The sequence below is a fragment of the Phaethon aethereus genome (assembly GCF_964289735.1).
Source record: "Phaethon aethereus genome assembly, chromosome: Z".
NCBI classification, from domain to species: Eukaryota; Metazoa; Chordata; class Aves; order Phaethontiformes; family Phaethontidae; genus Phaethon; species Phaethon aethereus.
In genome coordinates this window covers 85,426,451-85,451,057 of record NC_138577.1, presented here as the reverse complement: position 1 = coordinate 85,451,057, position 24,607 = coordinate 85,426,451, and the positions used below count along the sequence as shown (strand labels likewise).

The 24,607-nt window shown below is 35.1% G+C and overlaps 1 protein-coding gene across 1 annotated transcript in view; it reads left to right on the top strand.

Annotated features, from left to right (window-relative positions):
- The window catches only part of TMEM161B (transmembrane protein 161B), a gene marked incomplete at its 3' end in the record, with an annotated part of 33,330 nt that extends 13,887 nt beyond the window's left edge, over nt 1–19,443 (top strand). Inside the window, exons 4-11 of the mRNA XM_082012786.1 lie at nt 1,429–1,585; nt 8,757–8,908; nt 9,442–9,502; nt 11,195–11,335; nt 14,641–14,754; nt 15,861–16,035; nt 18,207–18,303; nt 19,166–19,443. Of these exons, the coding sequence (XP_081868912.1) occupies nt 1,429–1,585; nt 8,757–8,908; nt 9,442–9,502; nt 11,195–11,335; nt 14,641–14,754; nt 15,861–16,035; nt 18,207–18,303; nt 19,166–19,443 (1,175 nt within the window). The remainder of the gene's footprint in view (nt 1–1,428; nt 1,586–8,756; nt 8,909–9,441; nt 9,503–11,194; nt 11,336–14,640; nt 14,755–15,860; nt 16,036–18,206; nt 18,304–19,165) is intronic.
- Between the last annotated feature and the right edge of the window lie 5,164 nt (nt 19,444–24,607).

Below are 24,607 nucleotides of genomic sequence, written 5' to 3'. Positions count from 1 at the left end.
ATTTGAAATAGAGATCATAGCTTTGTACAAGAAAATGACAACTAGCAGATGTTGAAACATATACTTTCTGCTTATCTGAAATAGGAAATGTGCTGTAGCATTGAAACCTAGACCTTTAAACTACACATGTGAAACGTTGAGGTAAAATGCCTAGAAACCAAAAGTGACAGTACAGAAATAAGCAGCATTAAGTGTTTTGGAAGTTGCTATTTTTTTAAATGGTAATTTTTGATTCCTTAATCATAACCAGTCATTCTGTTATAGAAAACTCTTATATGGTCATGTATGTATGTGATATGTATTTTATTCCTATCTACATTTTTATGTGCATGTGTTCTATGCATAAGTATAGAAAGAAAGGAAGCATAGTCCTCTGCAGGGGATTCCTCATCTTAAATTATCAGGGAAAGTGTAGAAAATACCTTTAACAGAAATGCAGAGTTTTTTGAAGCTGGCACATAAATAAACAAAGCATTCACAAGTTTCAATTAGTGTTATTTACTTGAAATTATAGTATTTGACCGTCTCCCTGAGTATTTATAGATACTGATACACTGTAGGGTTTAACTGTCTTTACAACGTTATGTATATAAACTTCGGTTGAATCTAACAAGGTAGTTATTTCAAAATAAGTATAGGACTTGGAAATGCCTGAGTTTGGCCAATTTCATGTGTTTGACATCAGGTAGCTTGTAGTTAACAGACAAATCCTCAGTTTTGTTTTGAGGCTTTTGAACTGTGTAGATGTAGGGAAGGTGGGAGGCTGAAGGCTACACTTCATTGCCACAAATTGTTCTTTGCAGCTCCCAGTGTATGTCTCCCATACACTTCCCAGAGGATGGGAGCTCTCTCTTTGTAAATCACCCAGCCTGCATGTATGATCCCCAGAAATTTTACGGTGGAATTTGCACAATGATTTATTGCTGTATAGGAGATACTAACAAAATCTGGAAGAACAAACCATCAGTATCTTAGATGTTGGGTTTTTTTAGAGGAAAAGAGGAATAGATTATACATAGTATTTTAAATGATTGCCAATGAGCTTTTAATATTTAACAGAGAGTCAAAAAACCTCTTACCTGGAATTGCAGCTAGACTCAACTGGAGAACCATTTCCTGTTGTTGAGTCTAAATTAACTAAATTGACTTTAGGATGTTGATGTATAAAAGCTGAGATGATAAAATAGTAAAATCTTACAGCCTTATAAATTTGAGTAGGAATCAAGTATTGAATAACAGAAGTGAAGAGTGAAGTTCAGGTTGCTGAGTGGAAATTTTTTTTTGCTGTTCTTGCTCTTTATTTGGATGATCTGGATCTACCTAGACCTTAGTTAATTGAAAAAAATTTGTAATTGTCACTCTGTTCTATATGTCAGTTACTGCCTTAAAATATCACACCTTTAACATTTGCAAACTTGTATTTTTCAGCATTGCATTATTTTCCGGAATATCAGTGGTTGGTGGATTTCACTGTTGCAGCTACGGTTGTGTATGTGGTGACAGAAGCATATTACAGTGTTGTGAAGCCCTCACAAGAAATGAATATCAGCATAGTGTGGTGTCTGCTTGTCTTGGCTTTTGCAGTGTATCCTTTTCTGTTTCCTTAAATCACTCTATCTGTTCCAAATAGTTTACATTATTCTGCAATTCATATAAAGTTCTGTATTGTGGATTGGCAGGATACACAAATATTTAGCATTTGGAAAAAGGATCATGTAAGCTAGTGCCGTTGTTGGGTAATGTATATGCTGTATGTGCTCTTTGTACATGCTGGTATCAATAGCTTGTTAACATTAATACCAAACCACTATGGAAAAAATACATGTATGTGAACATACAGTTAGTGCTCATGTGTAGTATGTAGTGATTCTAAACAAATTTGGTTTTGTCCAGTTTGGCAATCAGAAATACATTTCTGTACAGAAAGAATTTACAGCTTTTGGAGAAGTGTGCAATTTACTGCACAGTTCTTGTTTTCAGTATATTTAATCTGATATTTCCTGAAGAAAATAGTACAGTAATGTGCATACTAATTTATTGCAAAGATATATGCATGAATTAATAATTTTAAAATACATTCAAGACACTCTTACGACATTTACAGAAAATAAAATGTGTAGACGGTTGTAGGAGCCAAGGTGGTTTGTTTTCAAAGCTCTGTGGAAAGCTGAACTCCCCTATGAAAGTGAGGGAAACAAAATCGAGTATTTAGGAAATATCAAACCATAAAAAGAAGCAGCTGTTAGATTTGTTTTTACTGGAAAAGGCAGTATCAGACATGGATGCTTGCACAATAATTAACTGCTTTCCACATACCAATCGAGATGTATGCTATAGGGAGGAAAGTTGCCTTTTTAAAGACCTGATAGGTGATAAAGCAGGGGAATTGAATAAGAGCCTGCAAGAGTGCATGTTATGGAAAGGTGAGTTAGAAAATGAATTTCTGAAACTCCTTTGCTCCCTTAACAGCTGACAACCAGGTAAAGTGCTAAGTTAGGGTCAGTAAAGCGCTTGAATATTCAAAATTGATTCCTCTGTATAAATGCCTGTTCTTAAATAGAGATTCTTATGGGTGTTAGGGTTTTTTTGGTGTTACCAGTAGCTGGTCATGGTACGTAAAACCCATGAACTCTAATGTTTGGTTGTAGTTGGCTAACAGTTCTGGATATGCCTAATGCTTGTCTGTACTTGATAATTATTAAAATGTGTGCTGCCTTAACAACAAGGAGAGGAATTCTTTTTCTAAGCAGCCTGAAGTATAAATGACATCCAGAATTTTCCTTGTAATGAGTAAGAACTTGCTAGAAGAAGGAGTCAACTCATGTTATGAAAAAAGAGACTGTCAGTAGCTTGCCTCCAGACCAGGTATTTCTCCTTTGACTTGTCAGTGGACAGATGTCACAGTCCAAAAGGTGTTTTTTCCAGTCTGCTGGGTACTGACAGAAAGTCAGTGTCTGACTCTTTGTGCACCTTATAATGATATTATAGCTATATTAAAGCTAATATATAGCTGTTATTGCACAGCCTTTGCTTTATTTATTTGGGTAAAGTCAGGAATTCTAGTTCAATCTTGGCAGAGGGAAGGAGAGGCAGCTACTGCATAAGAAATCAGAAATGAAACCCAACAGCTTCGACTCCAATTTTGACAATGAGGGAGAGGTTAATAGAGCTAATGGAAAAACAAGTTTCAAATACTAAAGCCACAATGTGCTCTTAGATTTATTGATGACAACGCCCCATTTGCTTCATCTTTCAAATCTTTGTTGTAGCCAACTTAAATAAATACTGCAGCGATTGCAACTCTAGGTGAAAGAGCGTTGTGACTTATATGTTGTAGGAAAATCCACTGCAATAATTCTTTCTTACAGTGGTGCTTTAATACAGTCCTAATCACTGCTTTCATTTGGTGATCAATTCAGGGCAAAACCAAGTGTAGAAATTAAAAAAAGAGATTAAGTTGCCTGGCAGGGCAAGCTTTCTGTCTCAGTAGGATGAACGTGCAAGTAGCTATTTTGTTCCTTTCTCACCTGCCATTTTTATATGATTGGAGCCTAATTGCACATTTGGACCTGGAGGAGATTGAAACAGTATTCCCTGCATAGTAGAAGCACATTAGCTCTATTTTCTCACTATCCTTCCTACATGACTGAAAGGGAAGTAAGATCAGATAGAATAGTACTAAAAGCGAAAGATCACGTGCTAAAAGCAAAATTTTATTTAACAAGCTGTGAACAGTTAATTGCATGCTTTAACATTTTCGTACCTAGGCATATAGTGTCTAAAGGACCAATGTTGTTTTGAGTTTTTGGTAATAGGCAGTATACTTCACAGAGAAAATTCTTAAGGGCTTGTATTAGTTTGTGGGGGTGAGCCAATGGTTAGAGAAGTTGAAGTTTAAAATTCATGTGGCACTTCTAAAAACATATGCAACTTTGGGAAAGCCTAGAGAAGAATGACCTGATATGTAGGATCAAGGCTTCAGAAATAAGTAAGTTCTAGGAAATAAGAAACCTGTATAAAAGTGTAACCTTGTATAATTACTTATTCAGTACTAAGTAGTTGAATAGTCATTTATAAATTATACAAAGGAAACTAATGGTCAGAACTGGTTTTCTTCTGCTTTGTACAACTTTTATTTACTTTTTTTCCTATGGCATTAAATAGACCTTGTTTTTATTGGAGGCTTCTGCACAGAGTAGGCGATTTTGTAGAAATCCTTGTGAAGTCATTGTTTTGTAATATTGAATAGGGCTTTGCTTATTTACCTATATGGTTCCTGGGCTGATGGGATGAAGTAGTGTGATCCTGTGCAGTCTGAGGGGTTAGCGACAGTGCAGAAGGCTGCAGTGCCAGGAAGCACAGTCTAAACTTTATATTAGAGTTAACAGCTCCGTAAATGTGTTAACATAACTTACTCTGGGCATTACAGCTTTTTGGGTGAAGGAGGATGGTGCAAAGAGTGATACAGAGAGGTATTGATACTAATCCTTGTGATCACTGAAACCTAGCCAGGTGAAAAGAGATTTTAGTAGAAAACTGGTTCATTCATGTGTTGTGATGGGATGCTGAAAACACTTTAAAACTTATGCAACTGTTTACTAATTCAGTATGTCAAGACCAGAAATGATTAATCATAATTTAAGTATTAAGAAAAATTTGGTTGCCTCCATAGTCTCACTTGAAAGCAGTCAACGTGATATGTCAAGAATTAATTCTAGAACATTTTTTCTGTTTTGATGACAGGTGTTTCTTCTGGTTCATGGCTGTGTGTTAAGAGGTGATAGGTTGTACTAAGGATTCGGCTGACAGAATGACCAAAAAGAGCTTAGAGAAGTTGTAAGCGATGATTGGAATATTTTTCAGCCATATCTTCCAGAAATTGATATTTTGATTCAGTGCAGTAACACACTATTAGCATTTTTAAATGTTCATGGTGTAGTTATTCAGGAAGATTCCAGGAACAAATATAGTCTATACATCTGTGTTTTCTCAGGAATTTAGTCTAAAAGGAGCAGTACATCTATTCAGTGTTTGAGTTCCACTGTTAGAGTATGTTGGCATTACACTGATGGTAGTTGTGCTAGGCACAACTAAGCTAACTTTAAACACGTTCAGTGTGCTGAAATGTTTGTGCAGCTGCATTAGCAGGTACCTCGGTGAAAGATGACAGATTCCCCTGCCAGACTGGGTAGATGCTCAAGTGGCAGCTCATGCTCAGCTTACCCACCGTAAGGCTAGGGCAGGAATGTCTGCATGTGTCCCTTGTTCTGCTGGACTGCAGTGTGAACAATACCAGCCTCACAGATGGTAGTGTGGATCAGTAGTTCCAGGATAGGGAACTCTCTTATTTTTAGGAGAACAGAAAAATAAATTGTTAATGGCTAGATAGTTTCAGGAAGACTTGAAGATGTTTCATGGAGGCAGCATTTAGAAGACCTGCTCTACCACCTGCTCAGTGTTTAATATTTTTGAAAGGCTGCAGGATACTGTGTTGGTTGATCATTTTTTTAATGCTGATAACCTGCACTCACTGAAAAGTTTCCAGTACCTGAAGAAGACTAACAAAAGATCATGTAAAACAAAGATCTTGAGTGTTTTTTTAAGCCAGATTATTGGTCATGGCCTGCTGGTTGTGAATTTTGGCTCAAAAAGTGGTTTTGCAATGTTTCTTGCAAAAGTAATGTTAATGTTTGTGGAAATTAATTGTGACGTAGGCGACAATGCTTTAATTACTATTTTTTAAATTATTATTTAGCAGATAGTAAATATTCACAGATTGATGATATCTGTTGTTTTGAAATTTGGAAAGGTGGCTTCTGTGAGAACAAATATTGAATATTAACAAACAATTATTGATCCCAATGTTCCATGCAGCAGTTTCAACCAGCTTACTTGCAAAGGATTTGGTTTGTAAAATAACAAAAGGCTTTATTGGTGGGAGGAAGAATGTGCATGAGGATAAGAATAAGATGGACAACACTTAGAGATGATCCATCTTAATAGTGGCGTGTGCCTAATTTAATTTACTATACTTAATACAACTATTTAAAATTCATCACTGAGAACAACTGAGTAAGTCAGGTTGCTTAACTTTTTTCTGTAAACCTTTAAACAGTGTTGTATGCAATTGTTTCTGTTGCAGAGGCAAGGTATTTAGGAAAATTAAGGCAGTATAGCAAAAGTAAGGTACTTCTCAGCTGGGAAGCTGTCTCTTACCTGAAAAGGTTTAAGTAACTTGATTTCATTGGTAGGTTAGTAAATTTTACTGGCTACTTTTGAAAAACGTATGGATGGCATAGCAAAGGAAAGCGACAGACTTTTGTTAACCTGACTGAAGGTTGATCTAGGGAAAGTCAGTAATCAGATACCTTAAAATAACCTCTAAGCCTTAAACCATATTTTTTTCTACATCCATGCAATTAGAAATAATACAGAGGAGTTTACTTGGTTTTCAATTGTGAATGCAAAAGTTTGATGTGTTTTAATAGAAACAGAAAATGGATCTTTTTGGTGCATAAATACAAGCAGACTACATGATTTTAAAAATCCAAAATTGCAGCAATTTAAAAGATAAAAGGATTTTTGTAAATGTGTATTCCATAAATTCTACAGGCATATCACATTTTGTGACCAAAAAAAAGTAATAAAAGGTGTGGTGTGGGGTGTGGGGGAATCTATTATCGTTCTGTATACTCCCAAATTATTTCTGCAGTGGGTTCTGAAATGTGGGTCAGGCAGTGAAAGGAAGTGATGAAGCCAGCCATAATGCTTCGATTTTCTCCATCCCTAAAATAGGTAGCAGTGGTGGTTATTCAACTAACAGAGAGTTTCAGTCACATATGGTTAGCATAATCATTAATTTATATATTGGGTTTGAATCTGCACTGTAATTGGAATTTACTGTCACTATGCTTTCTTTTTCCCGGTTGCTTTTTCTACATCCTTCAGGCACAATCCATAGTTGAAAACATGAAATGTCTTGAGGGTTATAAATCTGTCTATAGGTTAGGTTAGTACTTTTGATTTGAAATTACTGTGTTTTCAGTTTGTGATCAGTGTTCCTAGCTATAAAAAGACATTTGCTTTAAGAATGTATTACTAGAGAAAGAGACCTTTCCAGAACACAGTGTATATGACCTATTATGTACCTCTTTTTAGGATGAGTCTTCCTTTAGGTATATCAGTTTCTGTGAGGTATGAAGGGAGCTTACGTTGATTACTGTGAACGTAGAATTATTAGACGCTGTGCTTAGGCCACTTCATTGTGTGTATATGAGTACCTCACTGCATATACATGAAATGCAGCAACGCGTATGTTAAATATGTGCTGCCTAATGAAGTGCAATATTGCATAATTGTTCTTGAGAGATTAACTGATGACTGTTCAAATGTTTTACTGAACAGATACTCTAAAACATGTTTTCATGTAATCTACATCTTAAAATACTTCCAGTATTAAAAAAAGTTCAAATATGAATGAATATGTTGTTGCATAGTGGAAAAAAAGGGTACAGTTTACACTTGAAGTTTTCTTTTTCCTTTTTCAAAGCAGGTAATGTCTGGAATGATCTCCAAGTATTGTATTTAAATATGGACTGGATATTGCCAGCCATTTAAAAAAGAATATCAGTTATAATGGGATGCAGTTCATAGTAATAAGAGCTGACAATATAGCATGAGAAAATTATCCTAATCTACTGTTTAACTTTGGAGCTAATTATGTTTAGAAATGTGTTAAAAAGGAGAATGCTCAATACAACATTTTAAAAAGGGCTTGATAAGAGAGCAGATGATGTCTTCCATGTTTGTGTTTGTGGCACTGGGGTTACATGAAAGGACTTAATATATCATACCAGGCTATATAGGTTTTTTCAAGTTTGGTGGCTTTTTTTTTTCCAAGATGAGCATGGGATACATTTTTCTTTCCTAGATAATACGAAATGTGCTGCTCTTTCACTATCTTTGGTAGCTGAGAACTCACACACATGTGTATATGAAAGTAGAGAAATGTAACTTTCATCTTTTGGTATGTTTTCTGTTTAGTAAACAGTCACATAATAATCTAAGCAACAATCCCATGCCATTTGTCACAGTTTCTTGTAAGGTAGGTCTACACTGCCTGTGAGCAGAAATCCCCATAACTGAGAAATTTTATCCCATTATTGGTAGAAGCGCTTGTTGCAGCATCCTGTTCTTGCTGTTTGTATGTATACCCTAGGGTTGCGCATCCAGGAAGAACACGTGTAGCTTCTCTGTGGTTAAAATGTGTTTATTTGCTTCCCTGCCATCACAGTTGTTGCATTCAAAAGTAATATTTTGGATGTTGAAATTAAGATATATTAAATCTTGGGTTACATGGTTTGATGGAATATTTTTCATTTAGCTCAATATTTTGCATTGAAGATAATAATTGTCTTATTTTTTGTTTGAGGTAACTTTTGATTATCTAATCATTTACATTTAAGCTGTGGTTTAATTCTCCTACGTTGATAGTGAATATTGCTGCAATTGACTGTAAGTAGGCTTAAATCAAAACTATACTCCAGAGTAGTGTATTCCTGGCTACCCATTATGTGATTACTATGCTTTACAGTATTCTGTAATTTTAACCTGAAATTGGCTGAACATGTATTACTTTTTTAAAAAAGCTGCGCATCATAGAATATCCCTAGTGTAGATGACCAAAATACAAATTTACAATTCTTAAATACAGTTATTTTACAAACTTAATTTTCCTTGACCTTTTTCTTGTGTAGTAAGGTACTGTTTTCATTGACAACCCATTATTTCAAAGTAGAGGATGGAGGTGAAAGATCAGTCTGTGTCACCTTTGGTTTTTTCTTCTTTGTGAAAGCAATGACAATTCTCATTGTGACAGAAAACTATCTAGAGTTTGGACTGGAATCAGGTAACTCCTTTTTTTAGTGTTTGCAACAGCTCCAGTGATTGCATAACCTGAAGAATATATTTCCAGTCTTTTTGGTGTTTTTGAGAATATCTGTACTAAAATGAACTCTGTATGTCATACAATTCTAAGAAATTTTGCTTTGTAGTGAAGATTCTGAGGGATATTCAGTATATTTTCTCTGCATTCTTTTAAATAGTGTAGTCTTTGCCTAGGTTGGTTGTTTTCTTAGTTATATTTGCCTTCCAGTTTTACATTTAATCCATTTTGCCTTTCATAGTAAAGTGAAACTCCTTTACTGAAAAAAACACCAACAACTTAAGTTTGTAAAAAATAATTTTATCGATGTTCCTGAAGTGTACAAATATGAGAGATGTTAATAAACAAGTTTTATTGCATTATGGCATGTTAATTAGCACATGAAAGAGCTATGCTAGACGTATGAAAATTTGTTTAATTACCTAGAATTTTATTTCAAAGAAGGGATTCTGCATTTGTACTGTGATAAAATACATATCATATATGTATCTCTGCAGGATTCTCGAATTTCTCAGAAAGTGCTATGCAGTTTCTTGAAAAGCAAGGTTTGGAATCCCAGTAAGTGTCTAGAAATACATTTGTCTTTTATGTGCGCATTTATAACTGAACCACTTGGATTTCTTTAGCAAGCATTTGTCTTGCATGTTTTGCTCTTGGAGATGCTTGTAATGTCTATAATAATGTGAAGAGGTGGGTTAATGAATATAATTAACACAAGTAACTTAAGTTGCATTTGTGTTTTCTCCTTTTAATTTGGAGGTAGTTTCTACCCTGACATTTTGGTTGTAGTTCATAAAAAACACTTCAAAACTATGAACATTTTTTTCATGGTAATTCCCTTCAGCTTTGCAAGGATTGCTTAAAACAGGTGATAGGTATTTTTTGCTGTTCCTGTGGTATGCAAGCGGATGAGTCTGCAAAAGCTACAGTTGGAGCTTGTGATAAAGTTGGCATTAGGAGTAAATTTTAGTGTTCAGTCCTGTGTCCGGGTTGCAATAGTATTTTCCTATTATGCAAAAACATCTGCTTGCTACAGGACATCCAAGTTTTGTGTAGACTGTCAAAGGAACATGCCATAGCTTGTGATGTTACATAAATACACAACTGCTGTTGTAAACAGCCTTTGTATATTGGAAAATGGATTTCCTCTTACAATTCTTTTCTTATACACATGCTCTAAAATGCATTTATGGAATATGTCATCACTGTGGGAGTGCAACTTTGAACTTTCTTGCTTGGAAGTTCTCAAGTATTGTGCAGAAGCTATGGAATCTCCTTATTTTTGAGGAACAGAAGTTTCCTCAAAGATTAGTGTGTCATGTATGAATAAACTCATGGGAAACCCTTAACTGAATCCCATGTGTTTCTTAGTCTTTCTTCACTCTGCTTTTCCTAAGCTATGGCAAGTTTACTAACTTCTGTATTAATTTCCCTGTTAAGTGTTTATTTATTTTTGAACTTTTGCAGTGCTTTGGCTGTTTACAGCAGCAACTGAGTTGCTAATGGTGTCTCTTGGTAGTTTATTATGACATAGATTAAGAAATAATCTGAAACTCATGTGGATCACTAGATTTGTTTTTGTTCCTCTTTAATCTGTGTTAGTTACATCACTTGGGTTTTTTTCTATAATCCAGTGTTTGTTAATTCTGTGATGTATTTAATCGTATAATTTTTTCTGTAATTTTTTTAATATACTCCATAGTTCATTAAAATAAACTATTTTAATAACTTGGAAGAGATACATTAATTGGCCACATGTATGTTTTAGATAAATCTGTGAAAAACTGCAGTCATAACAGTTTGTTAGAGTTTTTTGATGGATAAAATTAGAACGTAAGTAGTATAACGTAAATACTGATTTTGTGTTTGACCAGTTAAACTTACAATGCATCTGTTCCTCTCTAAAAAACACCATAATTAAATTAATTCTATTAGCTATTTTGGTTGTATAATTTGTTGTTAATCACAATATAAAATTATTCCTTTTTTGTTCTTCTCTACTAACAAACAACATCTTATAGGCAGTAGCTTAGGTTTTCTGGTTTTCTGGGAAATAAATAGGTTTTGGGTTTTTTTTATTTTAACTCATGATTGTTTTGTAATAATGCTAGTATTCCAGAGTAAAACTATAGAATACTGTTTGCTTTTTTTATTAAATGTTAGATACTGTTGAGTTGAAAGTAGACTCTGACACGCCCCCCCCCCAACTTCTTCCCCAAGAAAATGCTTATTTCCTTTCTTTTCTTTTAGGGGTCCTGTGTCTAAACTAACCTTCAAATTGTTCCTGGCTGTTCTGTGTTCACTTATTGGTGCTTTTTTGACATTCCCTGGCTTGCGACTGGCTCAAATGCATCTGGATGCTCTGAATTTAGCAACAGAAAAAATAACACAGTAAGAGAAAATACATGCACATAGGTATATGCTACACAGTCTTAAATTTTTAATGTCTGAAAATAAACAAAGCGAACTGTTCCAACAGGAAGGTAGTGACTAAGACTTCTGTTGCTGCCTGCTTTTCGTATCTTGAGCAGACTTGCCACCTGCCTCTTTCTGCTCAACCTATGCTCTGCCAGTCTGTTACATTCTTTGCCTTGTCATTAGAGTCCCAATTAAAGGAGCTTTCCTTTCCTCATGCAAGAGCTCCACCATGAATGTTTCTGCTTACTGCTTGCTTTCTCCGGTCATATATTTTTGGAAGTTAAGATAGCTGCCAGGAATTAGAGGTGCAACCACAGCCTTTTTTTTCCACACCCACCTCCAGGTGAGCATCATGCCTTTAATAAATGTAGGGTAAGACACAAAGAGAAGATGACCCAGAATATTTAATAAGGGTCAGATGTTAATACCATTTTAAAGGAATATTTTCATTTTGATCCATCCTTGAGTTTGGTAGTAAAATGCTTTCTCCAATTGAACTATTTCTCTTCAGCGTTCTCTAATTGAAGGAGAAACTCCAAATGTCTGTCTTAGATCACCTTTGGTGTTTAGTACATGTTAATGACAGATTCTGCAGCGCAGGCCATTGTGATTGTTTATTCATGTTCCTAAGAGAACCGTTATATTTTCTGATAGAAAATTACGTATGTTCATACTGCAATTTTTCTTCTTCCCCCTCCTCCCCAAAAGCCCATCTTAAAAATTAATCTATGTTTAAAGTGGGTCCTTCACTATTGGGAATTTATAACCAAGTACTCTGTGTTATACTTGTACTTATTGTAGTTGAATTCATCCAGCTACAGCTGCAAGCTGTTGACTTTTGTAATATCTGCTGTTAGTTTCTGTCTATGCATAAACTGTGACTGAGTCACTTCCTAATCTGTTCTTTTTAGCTGAATGAAGTAAACTGTGTAGGTTTTGATTTTTATGGTTCTCAGTATTTTAAAATTTCTTGTGCCTTTTCTGTAAGTATCCTCTAATTTTCCAACATCTTCCTTGATCCGTGAACATGACATACTAGGCAGAAATACAAAATCCTTGAAACAGAAGTTCGTTAATCAAGAACTAACAGGGTAATTAATATCCACTAGAATGGTGTTATGAAAACGAAATCTCCTCTACCTTCAAGTTTAGAGGATATTAGAACTGGTTGTTGAAGATAACTTTGTGCAACACTAAGCAAATTATTTTCAAGAGTCTGTAATACTTTGACTATTCAACTGGAATAATACAAAAATTATGTTAAATGGATTAAAATTTGGTCAGATATCAATGTAATTGGGTAATACAGTTATAAACAAAGAATCATTTCCAAGTGATTCTTAGTTCTAATTGACCTGAAGAAATCAGCATTTGCCCTTAGTGATGTGTTTTTATCAATCAGTAGATCATTATTGACTGTTTGCAGTTGTTTGACAGTGACTAAAGGGGAGTAGTAAATGACGATGACATGTCACTGATACAAAGCGCTCTAATTTGTGTGTGGGAAAACAATGCCTTTCTCTGCAGTCAAATACATGGTCTACTTTTGGGGAAAAAAAACAACCAACCAAAAAACTACAAAAAAACCCCAAACCAAAACAAAACCCCCAAGCCCCCAAAGCTGCCCAAAAAATCCACCATCCTCCAAGCTCCCCCAAAACCCACCACCACCACCAAAAAAACAACCACCCCCTGCCAAAACACAGAATAAAAAAAAAGGGGACGAACTTACAGGGAACACTGACCAAAGGAAAAAAAAAAAAAAAAAGAATAGTTAATGATTAACAACTACTTCACTAATAATTTCAAAATTATTTGTGTGGTTCTTCCATGTATATAGGGAGTAAGTTTTTTTTGGGTAAACAAAGTAATCTGGTGTCCCTTTTAGTTTTGGTAGCCAATTTGATTTTTTTCTTTAGCAGCAATATTCTTCCCTGCATATATTTTGGAGCCTTCTTAATGAATTTGTACCCTTTTCGTACACATTCCTTCATTTTCCAGAGCCTGCTTCAAGAGTCTTTCAGCCTTTCTCACTGTACTCAAATAAGCAGAAAGGGATTCTTGCAACCCTTTGGCACATTCCAGTCCGTTAACTCAGTAGGGTATCTTAAATAAGTAGAAGTTCAGGTGAAATGCTTTCACAAGTTACTGAAATACTTTGGACTGTTCTTTGATGCTGTCGTGTTTCCTAGCAACACTGAATAACTATCTGTGCTTATTTCTTTTTCTGAAACCAATGATTTATATGTGTGTGATGGCATCTTCAGAAACATGCAAAAATTTTAATGGTTTTAGGAAGCTTGACATTGAAATCATTAAGGTCTTGTGTTCTTTAGAATAACTTTTGATTACCTAATTTTTTTCCGTAGTGTAGAGGCACTCTGGTTGGAGATGGAAGTATAGACAAGCTGATTCTGTTAGTGAGGAAGCATTGCACTAGCAAAACCACCAAATCTACAGCACTGAAGTCTTCAACTGTTTTATTTTCATTTTAGTAGTGAAAAATAATTGGGATATGGGGTTCAGAAATGAAGAAAAATATTAATTTCAGGAAAAGCTCCAGAAAAATATCTCCTCTTTTTAAATTCTGATGTCTGTTTTGTACTCAAAGATTGCGAAAGAGTACTACTTCTACATTAACTGTGGAGTTTCGTACAATGCTTTTAAAAAGGAATAGCTGTACTGGTTTTTTTTTTGGCCGAGTATCTTTAGTTGAATGTAAGTACCGAGTTTAATTTAGTCAAGGTTCCTAAGTAAAAATGTTCTGGAGATCTGACCTCTGAGAACTGTTTCTCCTGGTCTACATAGGTAATCGAAATTAAGCTGAGTACATTTTTAATAAAACAAAAAAAAGGTAATATAGCAGCATATTTCCCGTAGTTATCCACCTAAGATGCTGACTCTGTAGATGAAAACTGTAATAGCTAGTGCAGTTTGGTGTTATGCCTTCATATGGAAATTTTCAACAACTGTCTTTTACTATAGTGTGGCATAATGCGGGTAGCTCCATTGGTTAGATTGTTTGGAATAAATCAAGTTTTCAGATATTCTAAGAGGACTTTCTTAAAGCCACAACCAGTGTGATTTCACAGTATGTAATACTATTGTTTTGTTGAAACGTAAGTCATACCTACAAAATAGGGAAGTAATTTTCTTATTTACCTTTCTCCCAACTATTTTAAAATTTGGATTTCTCCTTTTGAATCTGTACCCCCAGTTTCAACAGTATGATAATTGTTTGTATTTAATAACTTCCCCCCCTTTTTTTTTTCTTTCAGAATATTGCTACATATAAACTTCTTGGCACCTTTATTTATGGTTCTACTGTGGGTAAAACCAATCACTAAGGACTACATTATGAACCCACCTTTGGGCAAAGAGAGCATCCCTTTGTAAGATTCCCTTTAAAAATTCTTTCTGGGGTATTGAGAACAAAACCACAAGTCTAAGTAGTGCCCTGTGAAAGTCATAGAAATGTGAAAGACTTAAAATTTAATAGCACCTGCTGTCAAAGGTGTTGTGGAAGTTGCAGCTGAGCTCTACAGAGCTTCTGTAATTTCAGAAGAATGAGAATTAGTCGCTGAATGTTGAACATTAAGGTGGGGGTTCCCAAAAGGTGCTATCTTCTGGCATCTTCTTGGCAGTGATGGGTTGTTTTTCCTAGGGGTGGAATACCACCTCACTGCCACCTTCCGGAACCTTGTATCTTACATATTGGTGTAGAAGAGTGTTTTCACTGAAGACAGTCAAGATACATTGGAATGAGAACAGACCTAAGTGATTTGTCATAAGATCTACATGTAGATGAAGTGCATAGGGAATTGATAGCTGAAATATTTAAAATATAAAAGAGAGAGAATTTTCAGTAAGAATGGTAGCTGAAATAAATATTACAGAAGTAGCATAGGTGATTGTCATTGTCACCATTAGTCTAGCTAATTCAAAATAGTAGAATTCAAACAGACTTGAAACAGATACGATTGGCTGACACTTTTATTACTTTCTAGGTCTGAGATATGCTTCTAAGGTGATTCTGTGACCACTGAACATAAATAGTTGCAAATATACTATTCTGTGCTTCCATTTGTTCCTCAGTTTATTTTAAAATGAGGACTGTGCTATAGCAGGGTATCTAAGGCAACTGAAGTACACATTTGCTATCTAGAACTTTGTGCCTCAAAACCTGTAATTATCTGAGTGAGCTTGCTTTTTAGTGTCCTGTCCTCATTACTCAGAATTTAAGCATTGAAGAGCTGTTCTTGTTTACAGGCAAACTGATACTGTTTGGATCAAATGCTACAATAGGGTTACTGTGAGAAGTAGCAGTAGAGACAGAGGCAGAGGCAAAAGTGAATATTACTTGCACGTGAATTTATAACTGTAGATTGTGTAATACTGACAACATGCTTCAAGATTTCTTTACAGATCATACAAACAAATAATTCTGAAGCAGTAGGTGACCTTTGGAAAACAGCATTACCCTTTTTTTTATCTACAGAATGTCAGAAGATACATTTGACACCATGAGGTTGTGGATTATAATCCTGTTGTGTGCTTTACGGTTGGCTATGATGCGTCATCATTTGCAGGCCTATCTGAATTTAGCCCAGAAAAGTGTGGATCAGATGAAAAAGGAAGCTGGCAGAATAAGTATGGTTGATTTACAGAAAATGGTGAGTATGGTGGCACTGAGGTTACATATTTGGAGTGCTTTGTCTGGTGAAATGTTTTTTTTTCAGTTTGTCATGTCTTCTGTGGCACCAGAGCTAAAATCTGAATGAAGCTTCCTAAACTATATCTCCTATAAAAATAGCACCATTACAGAGAAATTCTGCAAACCAAAATATGCAGACATGTATTATCCATATTATGCAAATGGCTTGTCTTATTTGGAAGTTGTTATAAAAGATCCCTTCAGGAACTGTTCTTTACAAATATGTACAAATACGATGTGTTTCTGTTCAGCATCAGACTAGATCTTGGGGAGTGCACAGTGATCTGTAACTACAACATGTGAAAAAAAAGATGTTGAATTTAGATAGAAGGGTAAAATAGTTACCTAATCCCAGCTATCGTTTTTAAATTGAGGCAAAATTTAAAATAAGGTGGTTATATTTTGGATAAAATGAGTCACGTTTAATTGTGTCAGGCCACTCTCAAATGCACTAGCCTATACACAAAACTGTCTGCCCATTTTGTTAGTGTGGCAATGATATTTTTTTAAAAAAAGAAAAGAAATAAAATCTGCCATCCACAAATTGAGGAGGTAGAAATTCATAAGCTTGCTGTGGAGTAGTGTTGCTTGTTGCCTGCAAAATAAACCTACATTTCTAGTGTTGCATGATAGTGCTGCCTGACGATCCTGCTGAGGTGGGGTGTATTGCAGGAGGAATATTGAAGTATACTGTAAGACAAAGATCCCTCTCTTAGGATTGTCATTATTACTTATAATCTTATTCTTGGCTTCACTGAGTGTCTGAAGGTTGTAAGTGGATTATGCAATAGTTGTGTACAAACAAAGGGTCTAGCAATTTGCTTCAAAAAACAGGTTAGGAAGTACAAGTAGCAGCAACTCTTTAGGAGAGAGCCATGCTGATTGCTGTGAATGCATAATTTTAGTTCTGGGAGCTTTCATCCTATATATAACACAATAATGTCTTCTCTGTGTGGTGTTTCTTAAATCTCTTTATCCAGTATCTCTGTATCTTTGCTCTGAGAAGGCCAGAGCCACTAAATGAAGTCCTGTCTTGTTTTACTAGTCATATCTGCTTTATCCTCTTCTGGAACTTCTGCCAGTAAAGTCTTTCGTATCTGTCACCCTACAGGGATCATTACTTTTTAATTCATTCTCTTTATCATATTCCATCAACTATTTTACAATATTTTTTGTCTCATGCTTTTTCTTCTGTCAGTGTCTTGCAACTTTTTCTCCTCATGCTAGTTTTTTGATGCTTGCTCATCATGAAGCCCTTTGAGGTTTTAAAGGTATTTCCAAAAATGTCATGTCTGCCTTCATCTTTTTTGCCACCCTGTATTCTGTCCTTTCTAAAATCCAGTTAGCTTTGTTTCATTGCTTGCTTGCTATTGATTTTGTGACTTTTTTCCTTCTTTATTTGATCTAGTCTTTTAGGTCAATAGCTTATATAAAATATGTAATGTAACAATCTTGAGAAAGATAGAACAGATTGAGAGCAGCAGGAGGGATAAATCTGAGTGGATTTCAATGAACCATAATATATACCTGAAATAAAAACCATTTAAATGCTGTTATGGATAAACTACTAATGAAAAATGATCTTGTCATTGTGTTTAAAATAGTGGTGTTTCACAGTTGGAAATCTTAAAAGTATCTCACTTTTGAAAAGGGACTGAAATATTAACCAAACTTTATTTACTTTTTATGAGGCTTTGGACTCTGACTACTACTTCATTTTTGAAATGGGATTTAGTTTGTAAATCACTGGGGACTTCAAAAATTAAAAATATATTTAGCTTTGATTCCAGTGTATTGAAATAGGAATCTTTGAACATGCAGTTGGCAGAAGCAAAATTGATTTTGTTTGTTTTAACAGAACTGATGCTTTTGCTTATTTCCTTTCAGCACTTCCTCTCAGATTTGTAAATGTCCTGAAACTAGAGTTCATTATAGGGATTTCTTCATTAGGTCTTTTGAAGACAATATGTCACATGTCAAGATGTGCTAGAAAACTTTTAAAACAGCTTTAATGCATAAGTAGTTTTTTTTAAATAAACATCTTGTTTTTCCTGAAACCAGGACAACATGTTCATAAAGGTTTGCTTTGATCAGCCAGAACTCATGAATTACTCTCTTCTGTTTTCCCAGGTGGCTCGGGTATTCTATTATCTTTGTGTAATTGCACTGCAGTATGTTGCACCATTGGTAATGCTCCTTCACACAACTCTGCTCTTGAAAACACTAGGTAGGCAAAATTGGATCAACAAAAATGTGTTCTGTTCTACACAGGGCTGTTATATTTTCAGCTTACTAAAGAGTATTAGAATGTACGGGTACTTGCAATACAGAAATACATTGTAGGTTCTTGCAATTTAAAACATACTGATGTGCAGCTCTTCTGTTGCTGCTTCTGACATTTTTCAATTGTATGCTAATTTGTTTGATTTATTTCTGAGAAATTGTGTAATACAACTAATTAAGCTGTTTACTTCCGTGGAAATACTTGTCTTTTAAAAATTATTTTAAGAGTGAGCTGTATAAAGCATTGTTGATTTAACCTTATGAGCGTATGTTAAAGAACTTTTTTTTCAGCTTTTCAAACATAAGTAGACTTTTTGAATGGAAATTGTGAAATATGGAGTTCATTTAATTATTGAGAGATCTGTGTCACCCTGTTGGTTTTGTTTTTTTTTTTCTTTGTTTCTTGTGAGGGATGTCTTTCACAGCCTGCCATGTAGTCATGGCATTCTTTTTGTAAAATGTCAACAGAAGGAGAACGGCTTTATTAGGCTGTGATTCATCCCATTCTGGAGTAGACATTCTACATCCTGTGAGATGAATCATACCCAGCACTGACAGGGGTCCCAAGGCAACTGTATCACATACAGATGTTAGGATGTCAAAAGGTAAGATGAATCCTACTGTAATAGCTTACTAGTCAGGAAGCCATGCAGGTGAATACAGCTAGTATTTACTAAGTTATAAAAACTTCAATTTTTGGTGTGTGTGTATGTGAAAAACATAAATGAGATGATCTATAGAGTGATAGAAATAACAGAGCTTAAATTTAATTCTACAAAAATCTGTTACTCATTTCATTTTAACAGGTAATTATTCTTGGGGCATCTACCCGGAACTGAATGCGGACACTCCAGTAGAAAACAGTCTGCTTCCCAGTTCAGTTTATTCTGAGTCTCCACCTGCTGATGGAAAGATGAAAGTAACTGTAGTACAAATAACAATGGCTTTGGGAAGCCTAAAGAATATTTTCACTCCTCTCCTGTTCCGGGGCCTCCTGTCTTTCCTCACCTGGTGGATTGCTGCTTGCCTCTTTTCTACAAGCCTTTTTGGGCTTTTCTATCACCAGTACCTGACTGTGGCATGAACAGGTCAACTGACGAAGCAAGTGTGAGGTCAAATACTAGCTACAAACCCAGGTACCCAAGAGGAGATGAAGAGAAAAGAAGAAAACTATATATGAAAAGAAAACATATCAGAATTTTTTTTAAACACTTCCTCTGTGTTCTCAGGGTGAATATTCTTACTTTTGTTACCCAAATGGTAGGTAACTAATTGAATTACAACATCAGGACTGACTGATGTTATTGTGTGGTGGTGGTGAGCATGCTGAAAAGATACGACCTCTGAGTATCTTGGTTTCCATAAACAGCAAGCCAGCCTCAAAACTTTGTGTTTTAAGCATCAACAGTCAGTGAATGAACTGTGTTAGAAGGGTACTGGTTATAGTGATGGTGGCTGCCTATCGATTAAATCTTGAAACTGAGCCATACAATAGAAGGAGAGAGGGGATTTTAAAAAAAATTCTGTTGGATAGCTATCGATCACTTTTCTCCATGAAAAATGAAATACTCCAACAGGAAAAAAGAGATACTGTATATTACAGTAAGGAAAGTTGTATAAAATTTAAATTTAACAGGAATAGATGTATGAACCTGACAGGTATTGCTGCCTAAATATTTTGCAGGAATGCTTGTACGGTAAGAGGAGAGTTATTAAAAATATATTATTTCAGTCCCTGCAGTTATTTTGAAGTAATGGCCATCTATATTGGTGCTAATACTGATCCACAGATTCCATTTGGATCTTTTAAATTTCTTCTTTTCAGGTAGTAGATAAATTCCATTGAATTCACAAAATAGAAGATTAGTGACACCAATCAAACATTTTAAAACAAAACAGTTTAATCCTGCTGACTGAGAGTGTATGTATCTGTGTGATGTACATATAAAATATATATTATATATTAGATATATAATATATATGAAGTTATAAAATATGGAATCTTTATTTTAAATTACTGAATGTATCTTACAGGGCCATGGGAGAGGGATGTATGTGTATCTAGTAATTTCAAGATCCCTTTTGAAATGAAAATTAAATTTTTTTTTAAAGTTCAGTTGAAAGGGCTATTTGTTTTTGGTGCCTCTTCAAAGGTACTTAGCTATACTAAAGAACTCATGCTCTTTTGGAAGAAAAGATCTACTTAAACTGTTAATCTTGAAATTTCTGCTCTGTCAGGTCATCATCTTTTGCCACTTTAATGTGTGTTACCTTGGCCATGTAGTAACAACTAATATCTCTTGGCTTCAAAAATAGATTTTCTGTATAATAGCACAGCTATAGTAAGAAGGAACAAAGCATTAACTTTATGCATTTTGCCTAACTGGAGGGATAGATTCCAAGTATAAAACCATTGCAAAAAGTAGAGTGACAATGTTACAGACGTTTTGTGTAATTGCAAAACAGGAATGGGAATTTATATGCAGTAGCTTTTTAAAAAAAAATTACACTTTGCAGAGGTCAGTGGGTTTTTTAACTAATACTAGCTGGTTTTATGTTACTGTTCTTTTTCTCTTGAATCTGTGTACAGCTTTGGCATATAATAAGCATTTATAAATGGAAAAGCTTAACTAAATATTAGTAGCAAACCTACCATATGGGAAAACAAACAGTCAATGAATGCAAAAAATCAAGAATTTAAGCTGGTGATAAACTGTCTTACTATGTTGAATGCCTTTTAAATTATTCATTAGTTTATTAAATTGCATTTGCTGATACTAGGGAAAGATGTATGTACACCAGCTAGTACCTACTGCATGTGTTTGGGAACACCTTGCTTGATTCTCACAGTTTCATTGCAGTATAGTATTTCAGTGCTACTGGTGCTGCAAGCTTTGTTTTTTCACACCAACTTTTCCTAACTACTGGGGACAAAGGCTTAACTGTATGAATTGGCCTAAACAAAAATATTTGACTTGTAGATTCAGATCGCAAAACTTTCCTAGGAAATGTCTTTCATATGAATAAAATGGCAAAATATTACAGGTTCAGCCATACTGGATCCACTTCCTATTAGTTTGAGATGTGTCATTACTAATAGAATTAATAAGGCCAGCTTTTCAGTTAGGTATCCAATGTTAATGTTTTATTCAGGAAAATAAAACAATGTACTACAGTTTGATTCTGATAGTGAACTTGGCTGAAGAAGCTCACTATATAGGAGATGTAACCTGTTGTTGGAATCTGAAGGATAGGAATAAACTTTGGGTGCTGGAGAAGATTTCAGAATAATGTTAAGTAACAGAGTTTCTGTTGGCATAGGTATTTGTTCTGGAAGCTCATAAGTAAAAGTGAACTGTAGTTATATTGCATTCAGCAAAGGTAATTGATTGTGTGTGTAGCTGAGCTTCATGGAGCTTTTGATGGGAGCTCATGCTGTCATTCTTCAGATGTCATGCTGATCACAGTGAAAAATAGGCACATGGATGTTGCTAACGTTCAGATCAACGCTTCTGACCATTGCTGTTTCATTGTTTTGCAGAACTGAATGGTTGACCTTCAGGTCAGTCTGATCTGAGTGGGAGATGGTCTTTCTTTGGATCCGTTTAATCCTTATATGAGTCTTGGAGGCTTACTAAAAACTAAAATATAGCAATAAATGCCTTTGAAATGTGAGGTGATGGTGAAACTAGAGGGTATTGCTATGGTTGTGAGCAATGCTTCCTACAAGTACCTGATATGCTTAAAAGTAACTTTTAAAGTAAAATAGCAACCCTGATAGTCCTGACTTCCATGTATGTTATGTAAGCTTCAAGGGAGTATCTGCTCACTTCTTTAGTAAGTTCCTTTAAAACAGCAGCTAGCAAATGCTTTCTTTTTCATGGAGACCTTTATCAGCACCTGGGTGGAAAGCATCTTGCAGAAATAGAAACACAAGTAAAACAGGACTGAAAAGTTAGTAGTAGGACTGTACTTTGATTTTTAATTGTTTTGGTTTAAATTAATCTATTTTTTAAGGATTAGTTCCCTTAAATGGTTTAAATAGCTTTGAATTCCAGCTCAAATATGAACAAACTTGATAACGATTGTTTAAAGACTGCACTTTTATTATGGAAGTCCCTTTAGACAAAGTATTAAGATAGTGATAAATCCAAGTCTTCCAGCAAGTTCAGGGAAGTCCAAACATTACACTTAGGCTATTTCTGAGCTTGGAGAAGTTGATTAGGAAAGGAGAATAGGTCAAAACAAGCCTGTTCTTCCACTTTGCAGGTGAATTTCTCAGGCAGCACTTGTCCTCTGTTGATACCTTCTCAAGCTAGAAGATTTGCCAAGTTTTGAGGTATTTTTAGTTGCACAGGTTTTTTCCTCTTCCAGAGTTCTCTTTCATAAGAATCGTCAGATAAAGTAACGGGGGAAAACCAGGTAGTATTGGTACAAGAGAACATCTTTGTACAGAAGGACATGCTTTAGAAAATTCATTTCTATGGCATGAATATTTGTTTTCTATTTCTATTTGTTCTTATCCTCCTTTAAGTCACAAGTCTGCCAAGATGTGTGAATAGAGATCCGTGCTTACCTGGGTTGTAAAGTCAAGCTCACCTCCCAACAAAAATGCCACCAAGATACATCAGTACAACAATTAGGTAGCATAACCTCAGCCTATAAAATGGGTAATGAGTACAGAGATTTCAGCTAACTTCAAAGGAACAGTTAAAAGTTTTGTACTTTATCACAGTAACTACAGCTAAGTGGTAAGAGAGGTTTTGGATGTACTACATAGAAAATTTAAATTATCTGATCTTAAATCTGTCGGAAGGCTCTACAAGGTAAAAGGCCTTATGTCTCTTTATTCTCAAAGGCCTGCATTTTCCTTTTGAATATTAGCTTGTTTCTCCAGAGAAGGTTTTGAACAGTTTTTAAATACTATGCTTCATGCTTTGTCACATGACACGATTTTCACATTATTTGTTCGCCACAGTACCTCCAGACTTAACCCCACAGTTCATTTTGTCACTACAAAGTTACTAGAAAGTTTTAGTTAAGATTGAAGAATTAAGTGCACGTTGAAAATGAAGATGTTGAATGAAAATGAGACCAAAGAAAACCGTGTGTTATCTTGGAGAAGTCTTTCTGTTACAGCTGAGCAAAGTCGTAATAGAGGAAAGCAACAGCAGGTCATTTGTATCCTAAATTAAATATTAAATGTGAATGTTTACCATTATGAGTAAATAAGACTGTTATTTTCAGCATCTGCAGCCTAAGTCGTAAAGCCCAAATGATAAATGATGAACAATATTTTGACCTCACTGATACTTGCTCTAAAGAGCATCTAGGCAACAAGTGTTGAAGCCAAATGTCTGGTCTAGTTAAGCAAGCTGATGCACAGTAGTCAGTCAGATTTTTGTGCAACTCCTTCTTTAGGAAGGTCTGCCATACTTTTGTGGCTTTGGCAGTACATGCCTGGAAATGGTTGACATGTCTAATCTCCACTCCTAATACTAGTCTGAAAGGTCTTCCTCCTCTGTGGGTGAGATCGTGAGGCCAAGATGTTATTTCAAGGCTGCTCTTACTGACCCATCTGTATATGCTGCACTTAACTTTTTCAAGCCTCTCACTGTGGACTGCCAGGAGAGTAATGCTGCACTGGATATTGTTTTGCATGCTAGTGTATATGTATTTTTATAACTTTGATTTCAATGGCATTTTTAATGGAAATTATTTTTAATCCTGATACCATGGATCATCTTTTACTTTTTTTAATTAGTATCAGTGCCTGCAGCTAGAAGTCAAATACTTATACACTAAATTTTTTTAAAACTTGATGTCCAGACTGAAGTATTAACAAGTACGCAGTTTCATATTGAAGTGTGAAATCTACCTGTAAATACCAAACTTCTTCCATATGTGATCACAGATCAATCAAGAATCCTTATTTGGATTTGCAGCATTTCTCTCAACAAGATGCTATCCATATGACTCTGCTATTTATAAAACAAACACCTCAGTAGAGTTTTGAGAGTAGCTTTTTACAAACTCCTTAGTAGTAGGCCATTTCTATTTATTTTACGATGCTGCGAAGTAGTTTTTAAAACCTGGCTTAAAATGTCTTGTGCTTAAATCTTTGTTCTGTGTTCTTCTGTCATTGTAACTCTGCTTCCCATATATGTTCTAAGCTTCAAGAATGCATGTTTATAGTATTTTTGATAAAACCCTAGGACAAAGAAAAATGCACCAAAAATTTTACTTCA